Below are 21,115 nucleotides of genomic sequence, written 5' to 3' on the forward strand. Positions count from 1 at the left end.
TACCATTTTCTTTGATTTCCTGCAACATTCTGTAAAAAACTGGTGCTAGAATTGTCCAGAATAAAATATTCATTCTGTTAGAGTCTGACACACAAAGTAAACTCGGCCCTCTTCTTTGTTTCTCTTCCATGTGTGTGAAATATAGATTGAGACATTGTTACACTGTTACATGTCTAAATGCTCAGAGCTGCTGTGATGTGATTGACTCATTACATATTTGCATTAACAAACAGTGGGACATGTGTACATAATAAAATGGCCATAATAAAAAGTATGTTTGTACTATGATTAGAACAGTTACTCTTTTATCACATGTTGCATGTTGTTTCTTCATAAATATGCATTTGTCTAACCTGTCTCTGCTTTCTGTGGAGGGCACACATGAGGTCATAACATCATTACATTGTTACAGAAAGCATCACAATTAAAAGTATGCAGAAAATGAAATTTGAAGTTAATGATAATAATTGTGTAAACCACACTTTAACAGTGGGGATATAAGTATTTCATTTATAAAAAATAAATATATATAGTTAGATTGTACTATGTGATCTGAAAGTACCAGATGCTTTCAGATGATGTTTCAGTGTTGGAGAGCTTGTTGGTGCCATTGAGTGTCAATAGATGGCAGCACCAGGCTGTAGTTTAATCGTGATCAGCAGAGGGACATTGCTGAAGTCTGTGTGTGTGTGTGTGTGTGTGTGTGTGTGTGTAGTCCCCTCATCTAAACTAGAGAAGATTGTGCACGCATATTAGTCATCGTGCAAAGATTACTGTCCCGTTTACTGGCTTAAATAAATCATCTCTTTCACACCTCCAAGCAATCCAAAATGCTCCTGACACGCTCTAGCAAGCAAACTCACATTATTGTATTTTTAATCTTTTTCCATTTGCAAATGATTTTTAGAATTAACTTTGAAAACTCTCGCAGTTGCATACAGACCACTAAATGGACAAGTTTAAAATCGCTTACTTGCACTTACCCTGGTGCAAGACTAAAGAAAAGTTGGAAAAGTTTACCACTCCAGCTCCATTTAGCTGACTCCTTTAAAAGTTAGAGAAACTAAATATAAGCCCTGACGCCCTGAAAATATAAGATCCTATAAATGTTTATCTGTTATTTGGTGGGGTGGGGGTTTTGTGTGTTGTGTAGAGCCAGAGCCCACTGCCATATTTTTGAGTTCTCTCCAGGTAGTCTGGCTTCATCCCCCAATCCAAGGAGGGTGTGAATGTGAGTGAGAATGGTTTTGTGTCTCTCTGTTTTAGGCCTTCAACCCCCCCCCCACATGACCCTGAATTGAACAAATGGAATAAAAATGGATGGTAAGATGGATAATATATGAAAAGTTTCAGATCACATAACATCTGCAGATACAGTTGTTTTTCTTTTTTCTCTTTTTTAACACATTTTAACCACAAAATACATAAAAAAAAATCTCAAAACAATATAGAAGACTGCTCACACACCCTTATTTTAAAAAAAAAGTCATCTTGAACCATGATGGAGACAAAGGACAGCAGCTGTACATTTTTGCCTCTTCTTGCTTCTCTTTGATGTCGATTTCTCCATAAGTGACATCTTCTGTTCTTACTGCTGAGTCGACTGCAGCTGCATCACTCTCTGCACAAGAAAACACATAAAGCGACATCAGTGCAGGCAGTACAGTCCTATAGATACTGCTGCTGTCACATTAATGATGACATAAAAATCATTCAGATTGATTATGCTCCACCTGTTTGTGCAGGACTCAAATGGGACATGATGGAAAACTGATCAGGTCGAGCTGTCAGGTTGTTGTGTGCAGGCGAGGAAGAGATGACCCAAAAGCAGGACTCACATGCAGAATGATGATGATTTATTGAAGCGAGTGAAAGAACAGAGCAGGAATGACAGGACTGACTAACTGACTGGAAGACTGGATGGCTGGCTAAACAGCTGAACAACTGAACACAGGCAGAAACGGCAACAATGACAACATCAATAACACGACGGTGAATGAGTGGAAACAGAAGACTGATGAGGATGATAATGAGAGACCGGTGAGCACACAGCCGAAAATAATGTGACTAACGACACATTAGAAGAGCTTACACAGGAAACAGGAAGTGAAAATCTGTGCTCTCCTCCTGTCTCATTCCCCATTATCCCTCAGTGTATTTAAGGCCTGTGTTTCTCTCTGTCACTGTTGTGTCGTACCTGCATTACTCTGAGTGGTTTTCCCTCTGAATTGCTGAAGGTTAGTTTTGCTCTAAGTCTGGTTAGTCTCTCTCATTCATGTCACCCAATTTCTTGTTTTCATTATACAGTTTACTTTCTATTTGCTATTTTTAAGGTTTGTGTTTGTTTGTTTGTGAAGTTATTTCTGATGATGGGTTTTCCCAGCAATAAAGCTGTCGCTTTTAGTTCATGCCTCTGTGTTCAGTGAGTCCTGCATTTGCCTGCCACACAGCACACCATGACAAGGTCAGGCTTTGAACAGTAAACACAGAAACACATCAGAAGACAGAAAAATGAAAAAGCAGTAAAAAGCCAGTGGCATGGAAGGATAGGAGGGACAGAAACAACTAAACCTGGCATGTACGTTCTTTTAAACAATTATTTCCTAGATTCAAGCATGGAGTGTGAAGGGTTTTTTTTTTTTTCATTATAATTTAGTTTTATTTTCATAGCGCTAAATCTTAACAGCTTTTGCCTAAAGGTTCTTTCTATTGTAAAACCCTATAAAATGACCCCTGTACGAGCAAACACTTGGCAACAGTGGGAAATTTTAACAGGAAGAACTCAGCTAGAACCAGGCTCAGGTGAAAGCAACCATCTGCCATGACTGGTTAGGGATGTGCGGATGAAGACAGGACAAAAGACACATGGAAGAGAGCCATAGGTTAATAATAATTAAATCCAGAGAGGTGTATAAACACATAGTGAGTGAGAAAGGTGACTGAAGAACTAATACTAATTGCATCATGGGAAGCCCCCAGCAGCCTACACCTATTGCAGCATAACTAAGGGAGGATTCAGGGTCACCTGGTCCAGCCCTAACTATATGCTTTAGCAAAAAGGAAAGTTTTAAGCCTGATATTAAAAGTAGAGTTAGTGTCTGTCTCCCGAATCCAAACTGGAAGCTGATTCCACAAAAGGGGGGCCTGAAAACTGGAGAAATATGCTCTGTCTTTCTAGTCCCCATCAGTACTCTTGCTGAAGCATTTTGGATTAACTGAAGGCTCTTCAGGGAGTTTTTACGCAGATTGTATACTGAGTATAATTTCACAAGATTACTGCTACGAAACGTGAAGTTGGACCTGAATCACAAGGCTGTATTTGAACTGAGTGACTACAGACCTTTTGTGCACAGTATGACAGAAGAGGCTGAAACAGCAGCCAAGCAGAACAACATGAAGAGAGTGTATGAGATCACCCGGACCTTGTCAGGAAACAGTTTCAAGCCAAGTAAGCCAGTCAAGGACAAGAATGGGAAAACCAGTTCAAGTGACAAAGAGCAAAGAAGAAGATGGGTGGAACATTTTGAAGAGATCCTGAATCGACCAACACCGCAAACAGTTCCCGACATACCACCAGCAGAAGAGCCCCTCTGTATCAACACCAATCCACCAACCAAGGCAGAGATCACCAAGGCCATCAAGTTCTTGAAAAATGGAAAGGCACCAGGGCCTGTCGGCATCCCTCCAGAAGCTCTCAAGGCAGACACGGCAGCAGCAGCGGAGATGCTACATCCGCTCCTAGTGAAGATATGGGAACAGGAGCAAGTGCCTGCCGACTGGAAGCTTGGGTACCTAGTGAAGCTCCCCAAGAAAGGCAACCTATCCCAGTGTTGCAACTGGCGAGGAATTATGCTGCTGTCCATACCAAGCAAGGTGTTGACCAGAATCATCTTAGAGAGACTGAAGGAGGCATTGGACAAGAGACTGAGATCAGAGCAGGCAGGATTTAGACAAGACAGATCATGTACAGACCACATCGCCACTCTGCGCATCATCATTGAGCAGTCTATCAAATGGCAATCTCCCTTGTACACAACCTTCTTCGACTTTGAAAAAGCCTTCGACAGCATCGACAGGGAGACCATGTGAAAACTGATGCAGCACTATGGAATTCCGCAGAAGCTCATCAACATCCAACAGCTTTATGAAGACTCGTCCTGCCAGATCATCCACAATGGAAAACTGACCAACCCCTTTGCAGTGAAAACCAGAGTGAGGCAAGGCTGCATGCTGTCACCGACAATCTTCCTGATCGTCATGGACTGGATCATGAGAAGAACCACAGGGGGCAGCAACACCGGTATCCAGTGGACCCTCACCAAACAGCTGGAGGACCTGGATTTTGCAGACAACATCAGCCTTCTGTCCCATAAGCAGCAACATGCACAGTCCAAGCTTACCCGGCTCGCTGAGGAGGCAGAAAAGATCAACGTCAGAAAAACGAAGGTGATGCGGTTGAACAACCGACAAGAACATCCACTGCAGCTACAGGGAGAAGACTTGGTGGAAACCAACTGATTCGTCTACCTAGGAAGCATAGTCAACAGTGATGGCAGCGCAGATAAAGACGTTAGGAGCCGGATCAACAAAGCAAGGCTTGCATTCAACAGACTGTGACCCATCTGGAATTACAAAGCCTTATCTCAGCGCAGCAAAATCTGCATCTTCAACAGCAATGTTAAAGCAGCCATTCTGTATGGGTCCGAGACGTGGCGGGTGACCAAGACCACTACCAGCAAGATACAGACTTTCATCAACAAGTGCTTGCGACACATCCTCGACATCAGATGGCCTGAGAAGAACTCAAACACAGACCTGTGGAAGAGAACAAGCCAGAACCCGGTCGGTCAAGACATCAAGAACAGAAAATGGGGCTGGATAGGCCACACACTTCGAAAACCGACAACGTCGAAAGGCAAGCACTGGACTGGAACCCACAAGGAAAAGGAAAGTGGGGAGACCCAAACAGACATGGAGAAGATCTGTCGAGAGCGAAGTGAAGGCCGCAGTAATAAAAAGAAGTGAGAATATGCAGTTTTTGTCGAGTGTGTGTGTGTGTGTGTGTGTGTGTGGGTGCATTAATAGCCCTGAGGAGCTGACGAGTTTTCATCAATAAAAGGAAAGTGGACGACCACAGAGCTGTTAGTCTTTGTTATACACAGGGTGAAATACACTGTTTGGAACACAAGGAACAGCACTCACTGCTAACAGATACTACAAACACAGAACAACTACTGTGTGATCTATATATACTGTTTGACTAAGCTTTTAAAAATACGTATCACTAAAATGATCCATACATTTTCTTAACAACTGGAGCAGGAGGACTGGAGCTTATCCTCACTGGGATAGCATGAAAGGCAGGCTGCACACCAGACAGGTTTCCAGTCTGTCACAGGACTAAGAAAGACAATTTAACAATCTTACACTACATCCAATTTGAAATCACTAGTTAACACCTATCATGCATGTCTTTAGACTGTGGCAGAAAGAACTGCCCCCATAAAGAACGTGCAGTTTAAACAGTAAACTGTTCAAGCTGCACGTTAGTGTGAGGTGAAGAGTAAAGATAGTCTTCTTTGCAGTGGAAGGTTTTAAACCTTGTGGTCTGTAACTATGAAAACAGCTCTGTGATGGTTATTGCAGCTCAGACGAACAACCAGAATGCTTTGCAGTCTGTTACTTCCTCATACAGACCTTTATCTCTTCAGATAGGTGTTAATGCAGCACATGAAGAGAGTGAGTCTCACCTTTTAGTTTCCTGTCAACATGTCGTTCCACCAAAACAACCAATAACATCACTACTAACACAACACAGACTGTTCCAGCTGTCAGCAATATGGGGACAAGTGGAGAGGAACCAGCAGAAGAGGCAAGTGGAGGTGTGGTGGCGTGTTTCTCTGAAATAAAGCAAACACAGTCATTAAGTTGTCATCACATTGTGAATGTTGAAGCCTGCAGAAACACAGACAGGTGAGTGTGTCACCTGTGACAGTGATCCAGCTGGATGGAGACTCTCCATGATTGCTGATGTCACACTTGTAGAGGCCTTCATCAGACCTGGAAACATGCTGGATGGTCATGTGACCTGTAGAGTCTTTCCCGGTGAAGACGCCATCTTTGGAGAAAATGGCTGTGATGTTGGAAGGAGTGGTCTTTGTTTTACAGAGCAGAGTGACGTCATCTCCCTCCATCACAGGGAGGACAGGACTCTGCAGGATCACTGATCCACCTCAACACAGAGACAAACTACAGCATTTCATCCATTTACACACAGCTTCATCAACACTAACTCCACACACTCAGCTTACCAGTGACTGTCAGGTTAACCATGTTACTGATGAGACTCTGATTGAACTCACACCAATATATTCCACTGTCATGAGGCACCATCATAGTGATATTACAGGATGAACCAGCTGCTCTTCCCCACCCATCTCCACACTGAGTCCTCTGTCCTTTGCTTGTGTTTCTCCTCAGAGTCCATCCAGCAGAGCTGTCATCCTCCTCACAGCTCAGAGACACAAAGTCTCCTTCAAAGAACTGAGAGATGCTGGGACTCACATTGAGATTAGCTGTGAGAGCTAAATTTTAAAAAAAAAGATGTCATGGTTGTGCAACGCAATTGAAATAATTCTTATGTGGTTAGGGCTTCCACCCCTTAACATAAAAGCAGAAGACTTTAACACATATTTGACATATTTAAAAGAAAATCACTGACCTTGGTTTGTTATCCTGCAAGGCATTAAAGTCAGAACTAAAGATAAATGACACTTAGGTTAGCATGTAAAATAATAAAGACTGTAATTAATTTGGCTCGTCCCATCTCATCTATCTATCATCTCTTGTTCACTTACAACTTGTGAGTAAGTAATCCTTGTGGGAGGCATAAATAATTGTAAAAGAATAACAGACTGTGTTTTTGAACCCTTTAAGAAAAATATCTATTCATATTTATTATTTTAGCTATATTGCTGTGGTTATATTTATAGTTCTTGTCTTTAGGTTTGTTACTGTTATGTTCCTCATTTCATCTTTCATCATCTTCTTGTTCTTTATGTTTGTGCGTCTCCTGTGTCTCGACTGGGTTCTCTCTCTGTCTCAGTCCGCTGTGTTTTCATGTCTGTTCTTCTCTGGTTCCAGTGTTAAGACTGTGTCTCTGTGCCTTTGTGTTAGTTATTGCTTTTGAACTTCAAGTCCAAAAACTTGTTTTGTCCCATGTGAGCTCACAAGAACTCAATAAAATAAACATTGGAAATCAGAAATCCATCAGTTTATTAGCCCTGTGCACATTGCTGCTCCCACATCTCTAACACCAAATCTGTAAGGCTGTTCCTTTAGTGATTATTGGATGTTTTCGAACTTACTATACTCCATTCATAAGAAACATTTGTAAACATGACTGGTAAGAGTAAGCATGAAGTCGTGTGTCCACTTTAAAGGTAAGCTGATATAATAACTAACTAAACTCTGTCAAGTTCACTGTTTCACAGGGTAAACTTTCCCCTTTAACCTGCTGTTCAGTCCATTCAGCCTGTCTTCTTGCTCTAACAGTACCTTCTCCTCCATCATTGTTTATTAACAGAGCAAACAGAAAAAGCTCAACATTTAAAAGAAAGAAATTCTTCACTTACAGAGCAGAAATAGTAGAGACGTGTCATCCATTGTCCTCTTGGCTGATGTGACTCATTTTCTCTTTTTGTCATAGATACACAGTAAACTCCGCCCCCTTCCCCCACATGTGTTTTTTTGCCTACATGTAAGATGTTTGTAAAAAGTAGATTAAAAAATCAGGACAGAAAATCAAAAATATTATTTAATAGAAGATATTAAAAAAGCAGGCTCTCTAAGGTTGCTTTTTGAAAAACATCGACTCATTTTGAATTTGAAGCACTGCATGAACTGAGAACTGAGGAGGACCAAGTGAGGCAGTATTGAAAGTACAGTTTTTCCCAGACATACGATTTTAGCAGCTCATTGGGCCTTCACTCTGGAAACTGTTCTCTACCAACAAATGGCTCATAAATCGCTTGTGCAGTCAGCTTCATGTTGTTTTACACCAGTTTTGACCCCACGATCTAAATGCTGAAGCATTAGACCAGACTATGTTTTTACAATCTACTGTTCTCTGATGTTGGTGAGCCTGTGTGAACTGTGGCCTCAGTTTCCTGTTATTAGCTCTACACTCTTGCTGTTGCTACGTCCTATGTGCTGTGCATACTGTGCTCTTCTGCATACCTTGGTTGTCATTATTGGCTGTTTGTGTTGCCTTACTATCAGCTTAAAGCAGACTAGACTCTGACCTCTCTCATCAACAGATGGTTTTTTGGGGAAATCCTAGAAAATCAGAAGTTTCCATCTGGCATCAACAACAATGCCACATTCACCTTTACTTAAATCACCTAAATCAAATGAGAATATCTATAACTGTAATGCTGTTGCCATGTGATTGGCTCATTACATGTTTGCATTAAAAAACAGTGACATTTGTACCTAATAAAATGGTCAGTAAGTTTTTACTGTGATCAGAACAGCTCCTCTTTAATAGCATGTTGATTTCAGTGTTTGTTTCTTTATGCATGTGTGTTTCTCAGCCTTATGTGGGCACAGAAATGAGCTGTTGTGAGTTCCAAGTAAAGCAGTGAAGCTTTACTAGTAAAGCACTGCTTTGTTGGCCATGGGCTGTGGTTTCAGACGTATATGAGTACAAATGTGAGAGTAACAGATACCACAGAGTGGCTCATCTGTGTGAAACTGGGGCACAAAAAGTGCCAGTATATATAAATAGTTCAGTTTGCAGGCCTGCATTAACACTAAAAAGTTAAAGATGTATATCATTTAGTGTGAGGTAATATAGAACATTATAAGGAAAAATAATTGATGTTCGTGTAAAAGAAAATATTCGGTCTAATATTATTTTTCTTTAGTAAACAGGTGGATAAGAACAACTATCAAGTAATGTTAATGACATTGATTGTTACAGTTGTTAAACTGTACATTGTTACATTACATTCTTTTGGGAAACTTTGCTTTGATGTGGATGTTACTCTGAGATGTTCCACCAGCTAAATGCCATTTCAAACCCAACAGCACTCCCCCAACAGGACAAGGATGGAAACAGCATCTGGTGATGTGCATGGGTGGTAGACTTCAGGTACTCATTGTAGGCAAAGGACCTTTCGACCAACTGTCTCTACATTTAAAACAATGTTAATTTGTCTAATTGCCTTTGAGCCTCTGAAAACGGAGGACTGTTTATTAAAAAATGACTTAATTCACATCTTGATTAAAGTGTCAAATATTTTGTGGTGTTTTACATCCACAGAATGAGGTTAGTGACCTTTCAGTGGTGCAGACCCAGGGTTGGTGGGCTTGTTGGTACTCTTTAGTTTCAGTAGGTGGCAGCACCTGACCATAGTGTAATCTAGGCACAGACAGAGCTATAATAGAGATAGAGAGATATAAAGCTTCTCATTAAAGATTACAATAATTCCAGATTACAGGTCACCTAACATCTGTTACCAGATGCCATAGTGTGATATTACCAGTGGTCACTCTTCAAATTGTTATAGAAAAAATGTTCTGCAGCACAGACTGTTGACAGAAATTCTCTTAATGTACACAGTATACATATTTCTCTGTATTAGGAATTTCACTCCATGGAGGTTTTATATTTGTAAAATATTTGATTCATTATCACTTTATAATTTAATGTATAACACTGAAGTTGTTTATTGTGGAATTTTGTGGGGTAATTTTGGTAGTGTTTACGGTTGGACTGTTTATGGTGTAACGTTCCCTGTGTCGTGTGTGTCGAGGAGTCAAAAAAATAAAGAGTTAAGTATAAACTGTCCTGTAGTGTTGGTGTTCATTATTGAAGATTCCTTTAAAATAACCTGTGGCCCTCCATACACCCACAGCTCAGAGAGACCAGAGAACGCTACCACAACCAGAAACCAGGGTTACACTACTTTCCACTGGAGAAAAGCTAGAAAAGGGTGGATATATATTCTTGGGAACATACTTTGATTCAAATGTTACAGCACATTAATAAACTTGAGAAAATTTAAATAAGATTTTAAATATAATTAGACAGAGGGCAGCTTTAAAAATGTGTATTGGTAAGATTAGATGTGGAGCTGTAGCGTCAGCAGCAGATTCAGCAGCAGACTCTCCGTTAAGCCAAAGTGGATAGGATGCAGGCCAAGGCACTGCGTCTCTGCTGTGAGATAATGAGATCTTTGGCTGCTGTTGATGTGGACATGGGAGGCAACAGCTGCTAAAAATTTACTGGGCTTCATTTACAGGTTACAGAGATTTTTATCCAGACAAAAAGCATCTTAACTGGGAGAGAGAAAGGGCAAGGATGAGTTGTTTTGGGTGGGACGGTGAGATTACCAACAGTTTTTATACCTCCTACTCCTATATGCAGATATTGACATGACACTTCTAGGGGATAATGATGGGCCATGGGACGGACATTGAGCAGAAGTACAGCCTTGCAACAATAACATAAAGACAACTGTAATGTCTGCAAGCGTGGGGCAAAACACAGGTCCTCACTGACTGGACAAGCACACACACTCATTTATATCATTACTCAATAACTGTTTCCAATTGGACCAACGCCTACATATATCACACAGACACATGTTACATTAATGCTGCTATCCTGTAAATATCATACTTACATTTGTTTGAGTACTTATGTTTGTTTTATTGTACCTTTTATATCTTACTATTTTTTATTATATTTATTATTGCATTTTGCACCAAGGGAGTGGCACTCCAATTTCGTTGTACCCTGTACAATGAGAATAAAGGCTATTCTATTCTATTCTATTCTATTCTATTCTATTCTACAGCATGAGTGCATGCTTTTAACATCTAAGTGTAACAATAGTTAAAACCTTTACTCACCCATCAGATCTTCATTTTTAGACCATCCATTCAACCACGTCATTGACAGCACTGCTCAGGTACAGTCATAGTAGTATATGCACCCTGCTCTCTGCCTTCCTTCTTATATTAAAAGACTGTTTGTTTTCTTGGCCACTGCTAAAGTGTTTCAGAAAATTGTGTCTATTTTAATCAGAGAAGTATAAAATAGCTGAGCAAATATTTTCAGAGCTAAAATTCAGTTAATAAAAAATGTAAACATTATATATAAGATTTGATTTATAAGATCAAAGCACGACTTGTGAAACTTTGTGCTTTCAATGCGTCTAAGTGTCGTGTACCACCACTCCAGAGGAGTAGATGGCGATAACACACTGTTGTCTACAGGAACCAGGGAAGAAAAGATCAAATCCCTGGTTTAACGAATGATTAGTATGTGCGATACCACTGATTTCCTTTCTGATCCGATACCAAGTAATATTCAGGGTGGTATGGGCGATACTGATCCGATACCAATACTTTGTAAAACTTATTTTATTTATTGTATCTCAAATTATAGCATCATAATGATTACATGACATCATATTACTTGTTCTTATCACTTAATAATGCAGAGTTGATCATATAGAAATTTAATAAACTGAAGTTGTGCGCTATTTGAACACCTTGCCTGCCTGCAGCGCTAAATGACTCCGTGAGAGACGTCTGTCTGCCCCAGCAGCACCTGTCCCTCTCCTCCTCTTCAGTTCGTCTCAACATAAGCTCGTCATATTCTGTGATATGATTTACTCTGAGGTGTTTGACAAGGTTAGTGACGTTGCCACAACCATACATGCCAACCCTCCCGATTTTTTGGGGAGAATACCGAATTTCAGTGCCCCTGCAAGGAGCAGAAGGCAGAGTGTCCGGGTCCTCAGGTGGAAGCAGCCTCTGAATTTGGACACCCCCGCTGTTTCCGGGCCGGCCAATAATAACGGTGACATTTAACGTATTTTATCCGATAAATAAACCTGTAAAATGTATTTAACCCCGCCCTCCCAACAGCCCTTTTGAATGTCTCCCTAGTATGGCCACAACACCTCACTCTTGTAGCACTTTTTTCCACATGTATCCAAACCACGTCTCAGCTGTTTGTGGAGGTAAAATACGCCCGCACAATTACGTTTAGCCATGGTTGTGAGTGCCCACGCCAAGGGGCTGCAAGACATTTAAACAGCCGTATTTCGCACATGACTATGAAAGGCGGAAGAGGAAGTAGTTCCTTTGAATGTAGACAATCGAATGTTATAATTTCTTTCCACTGTGTTCCTGTTAATGATAAACTACAAATTTACTCTAAATTACTAAAATATCGATATTTTAATGTGAGAATCGATTCTAGAACATAAATTATTGGTATCGGAGGAATCGATATTTCAGGATCGATCCGTACATCACTAACGAATGAGTCATTTTGAAGTCGCGCTTGCAGCACCGCACCAGGCAGTTTCACGAAAAGCCGGAAAGGAAATTCAACGTTTTGGTTTGTCTGTTACATTCAGACTGCACCACTGACTGGATACATCACTCAGACACACCTACAGTGGGAGTTCAAGAACAACAACATGGATTCTGTAGCATCTGCGTCACGTCACTGTGCTCTGCTGTTCTCCTGCGTCAACTTCATGGTTTTAGCATCTGCAGGTAATCTCTGAAAGCGGTACTGTATGTACAGTAACGGCAGCGGTTTTACATACGGGCGGTTGCCCGGGGCGGCATCGTGGTGGGGGGTGGCATCACGGCCATGGGCAAGAAAAAAAATGCTCGTACTCATGCTGCCCCGACATCATGCCAGCGCATATTGGGAATGGCATGAGTACCGATCGGTTTTCTATCGCCCATTTGCTGGGAGTAAGGGCGTCCTCCGTTTGCGAGGTGCGCCTGCTGCTTGCGGCGCAGGGAGGTGAGGGCGGGGCGGCGGGGGATTCACTGGCTGGCTGGAGCAGCGTCTAATAACCAACTCGCAAAATAAAACAAAATAAAAACAAACCAACAAACACGAAAACACCAGACATTATGATACAGACTTATAATTTGCACCGATGACTAAGGAGCTTGGAAAGAAAAGCGTCTGGACTTCTTTAAGTTGCTTGAAGAGGTTTCACCTCTCATCCGAGCAGCTTCTTCAGTTCTAAGGTCAAATGGTGGAGAGTCCCAGATTTAAACCCAGTGGGAGTTTCCCCCCAGAGAGGGACAAAGGTCCCCCTGATCACGGGGTCCTTTGATCAGGGGGTCCTTTGTTACACCTCTCATCCGAGAAGCTTCTTAGAACTGAAGAAGTTCATACTGGAGTGCAACACTAAAACCAATGGAAGATGGACAAAAAAAGTTCAAAGCCATCAGGTGCTCAGTTTAGAAAAAAAAAAAGAGAGAAAAGAAGAGGAGGAGAAACGAGCAAAAGATACAGGTAAGCAGATGTGTGATTGGATAATGGCAGGTCATCCTGAAACAATCAGAATCAGAATACTTTATTAATCCATAAGGAAATTATGTGGGTTACAGTTGTTCCAAGAATAAATTGACTTCTTTTAATTGGTTGTTTCACTGCGCTCCACCCAGTGCCCAGAGCAGGTGTAATGAGGTCTTTTACACGGTGATGGATTGACTTTTCATCTGAATCATCACTGACTGAAATTAAGATCTTAATGGTCAATAAATCATTAAAAACAGTGAAAATGTTTATTAATACTGACACTGGAATAACGTAACCATCAACTGTTCCGTCCCGCCCTCTTCCATCAGTACTGTTTACAGTCATACATGCTGTAGATGTGTGACTGTCACATTCATCATTATTAGACAGGTCTAAAAGTAAAGTCAGAAAATAATCCTTTCTTTTTTTTAATTTAGTGACTCAACAGCTGCAGTCATCAGTGCCATGCTGCTATCCTGGAAGTCAGTCTCATTTTGGATTTCAAAGTAAAAACAATTTAATAGCAAAGTATAAGTAAAGACCTGGATCTTTTTCTCCCTCACAAGAAATTTATTTTAAGCATGTGATAGTACAATCCTGTACATGTTTTGGTTTCTGTCACGACGGCATCTGTTCCTTTATGTTATTGATATGTTATGTCTTAATTTGCATTGCTTTTGACCTCTTGGGGCCACCATAGAAAGCTCTATATGAGCTTTTTAGATTATCTATTTACTTTTTTATTAAAAACAAAAAACGATTTTCTCCCTCCAGGGCCAGTTTAGGATCACGTTTAATCAACTTCAATACATGTCTTTGGACTGTTTGAGGAAACCCTGCAAAACAACCCGGTGAGCACCCCCACAGACATGGAAAGAACATGCAGAGTCCACACAGAAGGGCTAACATCTGTTTATTATTTAACTTAATATACTGTTTAGTAAATGTTCTTGTTGCCATTTGATTTCAGGATTGTCAACTAAATATTATACTATATACCCTCAGAGCGGATATAGTGGATGTAGCTCAGGTGGTAGAGCAGGTCAGCTATTAATTGGAAGGTTGGTGGTTCGAAGAGTATGTAAGCTGAATGTTTGATAGACAGCACGTACATAGAAAGAGCATAGAAAAATGTTCTTGGGTGAAAGAGGCAAATTTGAGTACTCAGATTAGAATATGAACTGGTCCATTTACCATTTACACACCAAACTGTCACCCAGGTTACAATTATCAGCCCCTTCCTCCAGAGGATGTTTTGATGGCAAGCCCTCATTTGTGAAGTCCATCAGTATGTTTCTGCCTGTTCAGTCTGCGCCCAGACCAAGTCATTGAGCTCACCACCTGCTGGTTTACTGTTCCACACACCTGTGATCCTACATCATGGTAGATTTCCTCACTAGCCTCCAGGTAACGCCACCATACTAACTATTGCAAACTGTTTTTCCAAGGCTGTGTATTTTGTTTCTCTACAAGCTTCCTTTAGCCTTAGAGACCTCTCAGCTTTTCACAGATCACGTCTTCATGTTACACAGAATCTCCGGTGACATTCCCTTGGACTGAGGACCCCAGTTCACTTCTCGTGACTGACTAATGGTCTAACCAAGAGGACCAACCAGGAATTGGACGCCACCCTCATCGTGTGTTCTAATCAAACCATCAACTTGGGGCTTGCACCTGGCCTGTGCCAAACACCTCCAACATTTGATGACCTTCTCTGCGACTGGATTATTCCTGTTTGAGGCTTTACTGGAGTATCATTTTTTCCAGGCCATCAAAGAAAGTTGTCTGTTCTTTCTGTCCAGCATCACCTTTGACATTGCCACCAAGGTGGACCTGCATAAAACTATGGAGCAGAACAAGCTTACAGTCATTGGATCTTGGCCCTCATCTACACTCCAGGTCAGAAAGTTACTTCCAAAAGTATCGCATTGAGGACCAAATCCCTCAAAACGACTCACAATTACATTGGGCCATTTGGGTTTAAGCCTCTCATCAACCCATCACTGTCCATCTTAAGCTCTCCAGAAATGTGACAGTTCACAATATGTTCCAAAATTAGCTGAGCTTTCTCCCTGACCCCAGTATTTGTCTCTAAATTCAGGTATTCATCTAGAAAGTCCTGCAAATTCAACCTCAATCTCTAACCACTGTATTGCTGTGTTTGCAATAATTCACCAGCACTGAAGAATATTTAGTAGGTGAATCATTTCTTTGCAATGTGTCCTTTGTATTGAGGCTAATTCTGCTAACTTTTATGTGGTTTTCATTAATCTAGAAATTACAGATCAGAGTGTTAGCACATTTCTCCAATATTGCATTTCATACTTCTCTTACACAACTTCTCTAATATCGTGGATCATGCTTGGTAGATGGAAAAAAGCTTTTCCTTAATAAAATTGGAACTCTACAAGTGAAAAATTGAGGAAGATTAAAATCCGAAGACTGGGAAGATAATTGGACTTTAGATTTAGATTTTGTTTCTTCAGATTTGAACATCTCAAAAGCAGCATAAATAGTAAGAGTTTTGCATTTCTGAAGCAGGGAAGAGAAGATGTGTCTCAGGTCCAGTACCAAAGAAATATGGTAAGAAGAAATATATATGGTCACAAAACTGACATTATTAACAGATGAATTTATTTTGTACTAACCCAAGCGTCTACCTGACACTTTGAGCCACACATTATGTGCATGCCTGCACGTGTGTGTATGTGTATCTTTGCATTTTTTTCCTCCAGTTGGTACTGTATTGTTTAGGATGATGGGAGGGGTGGGGTTTCTCCCTAAATCCACCATCATTTCCAGTTGGTTCTGACTGCACCAGTGGACTAGCTGGTCCACGTCCTGTCAGCACAGCACAGATCAGTGGGAAGAAGCTGTAGAAACTGGAAGTTGCCCTTTGACTATTTTACCCTCTCTGATCTTTTTCCTCTTACAGACCAGAAAAATATCTCAGCCACTGTTGGGGAGAGTGTCACTCTGCCATGTAGAGCTCCAGATAACTCCATCAGAGCTATAGTGTGGAGCAGGCCTGACCTGGAGCCAAAATATATCCTTTTGTACCGTGACAAGCAAATTGATCCAGAAGAGCAGCATCCATATTTTAAGGACCGGGTGGATCTGCAGGACAGACAGATGAAGGATGGAGACGTGTCTCTGATGATGAAGAATGTGATGATTTTTGACAGTGGAACATACGAATGTCAAGTTTTTATGAAAGGACCAAACCAGAGAAAGAGAACTGCTGACTACATCACCATCATCAACCTGACTGTTGTTCCAGGTAACTTTGCAGAATTCAGCAGGTCTGTGATCAGAGGTGAAGCTGCTTCCTTTTTGCTGATGAGTTGAGATGATGTTAAATGTTATTATTATCATTTTTTAAATGACACATAAAGAGTGAAGGGCAGAACGTTTGATAAACTTAAAGCCCTGATATCTGAACTGAACTTCTCCCTACACTTTGTATGTCTGTGATGATCAGTGCTACAGCATTTTAACCTGTTAAGCCTCTCTGCTCTGTGTTGTTTCCACTTTAAGTCAAGAAAAACATCACAGCTGGAGAGACAGTCGTTCTGCCATGTCAAGCTCCGAACACCAACAGCAATCCTAACACAGTTGTAGAGTGGAGCAGAGCTGACCTGAAGCCAAAATATGTCCTTTTGTACTGCGACAAGCAGTTTGTTCCAGATCACCAGCATCCATCTTTTAAGAACCGGGTGGATCTGCAGGACAGACAGATGAAGGATGGAGACGTGTCTCTGATTCTGAAGAATGTGACGACTGAGGATAGTGGAACATACGAGTGCAGTGTTAAGATAAAGACAAATTGCAGGAAGAGAGCAAATCTGGATAATGACGTCATCAGCAGCATCACCCTGAGTGTTGTTGATCCTCCAGGTGAGTGAGTAGAGTTGAGTGTGTGTGTGATCAGAGGTGAAGCTGCTTCCTGGTTGTTGATGTTTGTTTCTAAAGATGTTGTTGATGAGACTTTGTAGAAAGCAGCTGGTCTGAGTGATGTGATCAGAGTGCAGTAGATAATGTCTGACAGCAGTTTGAAGAGGAAATGGATTCTGTTCTGTTCTTCACTCATCACCTACCTGACAGCTGACACCTCACACCTGTTTCTCACCTGCAGGTCAGCCAGGAGGAGACACAGAGGATGGATCTGTTGGACTGAAAGTTGGTCTGTCGGTTTTTGGAATCCTTGTTTTAGTTGTTGGTGTTGTTGTGGGTTTTGTGATCTTCAAAAACACTAAAGAACAAAAAAAATGAGGCTTCATCCTAATAGGCTTCTGGTGAACCAGAGCGTATTTATCTAACTGCTCTCCTGCTGCTATTACTTCTCTGTACTGTCACTTAATAGGGGATCAGTCAGAGAAAGACAGACTGGCTTATTGAATGCATTAGACCAGGGGTGTTCAACTCCAGTCCTTAAGAGCTACCCTCCTGCAGCTTTTAGATGCATTCTTGTTCCGACACACCTGAATTAAATGAATGGCTTGTTATCAGGTCTTTGCCAAATTTGATGGCATGCTGAAGAGGTAATGCAAGCATTTAATTCAGCTGTGTTGGAGTAGGGATGCATCTAAAAGCTGCAGGACAGTAGCTCTCGAGGACTTGAGTTGGACACCCCTGCATTATGCCATAAAATTGTCTTTGTGAAGCTCACTGTTATTTATTTATTTATTTATTTATTTATTTATTTAAACTGGAAATTTTGTTTGACAACAAAATGTAATCATACTAGAAGAGCACGATAGAATATCCAAACACAGAGTGCAGAATATTAAACTGGGGTAGATGCTTGAAGCTTACTATGTTGATCATTTGTGCTCAGATCATGTTGTGATATAAATGGAGCTTTTAAAATTATAACGCACTATTAGAGAGCTAAAGTATCTGTTAGTGAAATCGTATGTGACAGTCCAGTGTTTGAAAATATTTATTATAAAAACTTTGGATGAAAATTTGTGAGTGACAGTGTTGGCAGCAGGTGATCATGTCTGTGCATGTAGACCTTTAAATAATGGATTGGATTTATATGGCGCTTTTCACCCAAAGCACTTCACAATGCCACTATTCATTCACTCTCACATTCACACACTGTTGTCAACACCAGAATGTTAAAGCAAACCCTGAAGTTAATGGGGAGTTTGTACAACTCATATAACATTAAAAAATATTAAGTTAAAACACTTAGAGAGTCTGGATGAACACTTCTAATGTGCCATGGCCTCCATCATGAATAAGGAAGAAAATTTCCGCCCATGGATATTTCTTTGAGCACATGTAATCTAAAATATTCATCCTCACTTACAAAACCACTTCACACTTTCACAACACCTGTGAGATTATTATATTATCTTATGCCACGTTATACCACTAATTAAAGATTGTGAAATTATTATGTAGTTTTAGTTTGCATTATTCTCCTGACTTAGAAGAAGGTGATAACTATTACATTTATTAAACTGATTGTATTACATTAGACTGCTGATTTATTGTGAATGAATGATATTGTTTTATGATGCATTTTACTGCTGAGGTATAAGAAATACTGTTTTCAGAGAGTCATGGCCTCATTTGTCTGATTAGAAAGAACAGAACATACTGCACAGAAAGCCGAGGTCATAACTTAGACTTTGGAGGGTGGCTGAAGCTATAAGAATGTGAGGAACGCTCAGACACGTCAAGATCAGGCGGACACCCTCCCGCGCTCATCTCCCCTCCAGATGGTTTATGCTCAAAAGTGTTTGTATGGAATAAAGAGATTGTTGATCGAGCATTTATACACCGAGTATTGTCCTTCCTTCAGCCCAAAGATGAAAGAATTGGGAGAATTTAACACACCCACAGAAAGCCAAGACAGAGGGTGTGTTAAATTCTCCCAATTCTTTCATCTTTGGGCTGAAATGAGAAGAAAATACAGAGAAGTTATTGTTACAGATAAAGTTCCTGAGCTCTGAGGGCCTACGTGGCCCAGCAGCAGAACCAGTCACAGTTAAAATAACATAAAGTTTACAGAAAAGTTTTTATTTTTAAATTCTTTGAGCTTTAAACTCTAAAAATGCCATTGATGAACTGCAGCACTTTCTCCAGAATTTACACATTAAACATCTTATAACCTACTTATAGTTACATTTTTTCGTCCTTGTGTGTTCATCGTGACTGTGCACAAGCTTTTTCCTTATTGTTGCCTCCCTAAAGCACTCTGTGACTGGTTTATTGTCTTGCAAAGTGCAATATTAATACATTTGGCTTATGTGGCTAAAACCTCCTCAAAACAAACAAACTAAAGTGATCAAACCTTCAACACACTCTAATTATGAACCATGAAAATCAAAAACAGCTGCCACAGTAATGTTGGTTTTATGGACTCATGTTGGTGGATTGTGGAAATTCAACAGTGCTGAGGCTACAGAGATGCACTTGTGTGAAGTCGTCTTTCATGGTATGCAAAGCTTTGCAGACCCGGTTTAGTTAAATCAAAGATGGTGGCAGCGTGTGTGTGCGTGTGTAGGACACAGCAGGAGTTCAGGTGGAAGATATTTACTATTATTATTTATTTAAGATATTTACTGAGCTGCTGTAACTCTCTGTGTTCTCAGCCATGATGATGGAGCTCGTTATCTACATTTTTTTTCCTGTGGCGTCAAAGGTCAGATGAAAGGCATCACTGTTAGGCAACTGAAGCTCCTCTGCTGCCACCTACTGGCTGTTTTATTCTGTTACTGATGCCTTTACACCATGCATGCACTCCCTGGCCACTTTATTAGGTACGTCTCACTAATACTGGGTTAGGCTATGTTTTTCCTTCAGAACAAATTTTTAGAACTGTATTTATTTTCATACCAAAAATGTTTCTGTTTATAGTGAAATTTATAAAAAGAAAGGAGAAAAGAAAAAAATCTGTTTAATTTCACATTAAGCTAGAGAGGGAGAACGGCAGCACACTGATCTCCAACATTTTTTCAGTGATTTCACTCATCTTAAACCTCATCCAACAAAATGTAACCTTTGAAGGTCCAAAGGTCAGACTGAAACAGATTGCTCCTATGAACACAAAAAAGAGAAGAGGGGGAGGACACTTATGTATTTCACCCTCCCATTATTTCCTTTGGTATTTATTGCATTGTTGTAACTAGTGATGGTGAGATGAAGCCTCGTGATGAACTGAAGCTTTCCACCCAACTGGTCGACTCATGGTTCGAAGCATTGTGATGATTCATTTGCTCTACTGCGCCATCAAGTGGACAATTCAAGTGAAGCGGGCTCTGATTATAATGATGTGTAAACCTCTAAACTGAATAAATTGTTTTCATGGTTATTTATCCCGAATATTGTCTCAGTATGTGTGATACAAAAGAGAAAGTGGAAACTATCAGGACAAAGTTTTGGTATGATTGTGTAACTGTTAGCCTCAGACAGTCAGTCAATAGTATAATTCAGATAATAGATCAGTAGGTACATTTGCATATTTTTATAACTATAAAAAGAAAGCTGCCACTTTCGAGACTTTATCTAATGTGTAAGCATCACAGCAGATGCCTTTGTGTCAACGTAGCTGAGGCTAAAACAGAAAAACGATTTTATAAAAATATTCAGCAGCAGATCAAAAACGAAAGAAAACCATTAATCAACATATGAACATTACCTGATGCTGCTGAATTGAAGCAGAGCAAATTACAGAGGTTTTATTAGAGACACACCTTAACGTTTTGCAATTTTGCATAATGTTAAAAAGTTTAAATTTGTTTAGTTGAA

At 40.4% G+C, this 21,115-nt stretch overlaps 2 protein-coding genes across 4 annotated transcripts; one reads left to right on the plus strand and one right to left on the minus strand.

The window, feature by feature from the left end:
* Window positions 1-1,317: 1,317 nt before the first annotated feature.
* LOC120437799 (low affinity immunoglobulin gamma Fc region receptor II-like) lies at window positions 1,318-7,724 on the minus strand. The gene is made up of 6 exons (XM_039608350.1): window positions 7,635-7,724; window positions 6,722-6,757; window positions 6,312-6,584; window positions 5,987-6,232; window positions 5,751-5,900; window positions 1,318-1,621 (listed from the first exon to the last, which is right to left on the minus strand). The coding sequence occupies exons 1-6, from the start codon at window positions 7,663-7,665 to the stop codon at window positions 1,470-1,472; spliced, it is 888 nt and encodes a 295-aa protein (XP_039464284.1). The 5' UTR covers window positions 7,666-7,724; the 3' UTR covers window positions 1,318-1,469.
* A 4,438-nt stretch (window positions 7,725-12,162) lies between these two features.
* On the plus strand, window positions 12,163-18,817 carry LOC116321143. 3 transcript variants are annotated; one of them, XR_005610229.1, is made up of 7 exons: window positions 12,163-12,582; window positions 13,789-13,833; window positions 14,126-14,202; window positions 14,572-14,758; window positions 14,884-16,631; window positions 16,889-17,248; window positions 17,487-18,817. XR_005610229.1 is itself a non-coding variant. In XM_039606696.1 (4 exons), the coding sequence occupies exons 1-4, from the start codon at window positions 12,504-12,506 to the stop codon at window positions 17,621-17,623; spliced, it is 921 nt and encodes a 306-aa protein (XP_039462630.1). In that variant the 5' UTR covers window positions 12,163-12,503; the 3' UTR covers window positions 17,624-18,817. The 3 variants fall into 3 exon arrangements, 1 of the variants encoding a protein (XP_039462630.1); XR_005610230.1 differs by lacking the exon at window positions 12,163-12,582 and having other exon boundaries at window positions 13,354-14,202; window positions 17,029-17,248; XM_039606696.1 differs by lacking the exons at window positions 13,789-13,833; window positions 14,126-14,202; window positions 14,572-14,758 and having other exon boundaries at window positions 16,287-16,631.
* Window positions 18,818-21,115: the final 2,298 nt, after the last annotated feature.

This window comes from Oreochromis aureus, linkage group 3, assembly GCF_013358895.1.
Source record: "Oreochromis aureus strain Israel breed Guangdong linkage group 3, ZZ_aureus, whole genome shotgun sequence".
Lineage (NCBI taxonomy): Eukaryota > Metazoa > Chordata > Actinopteri > Cichliformes > Cichlidae > Oreochromis > Oreochromis aureus.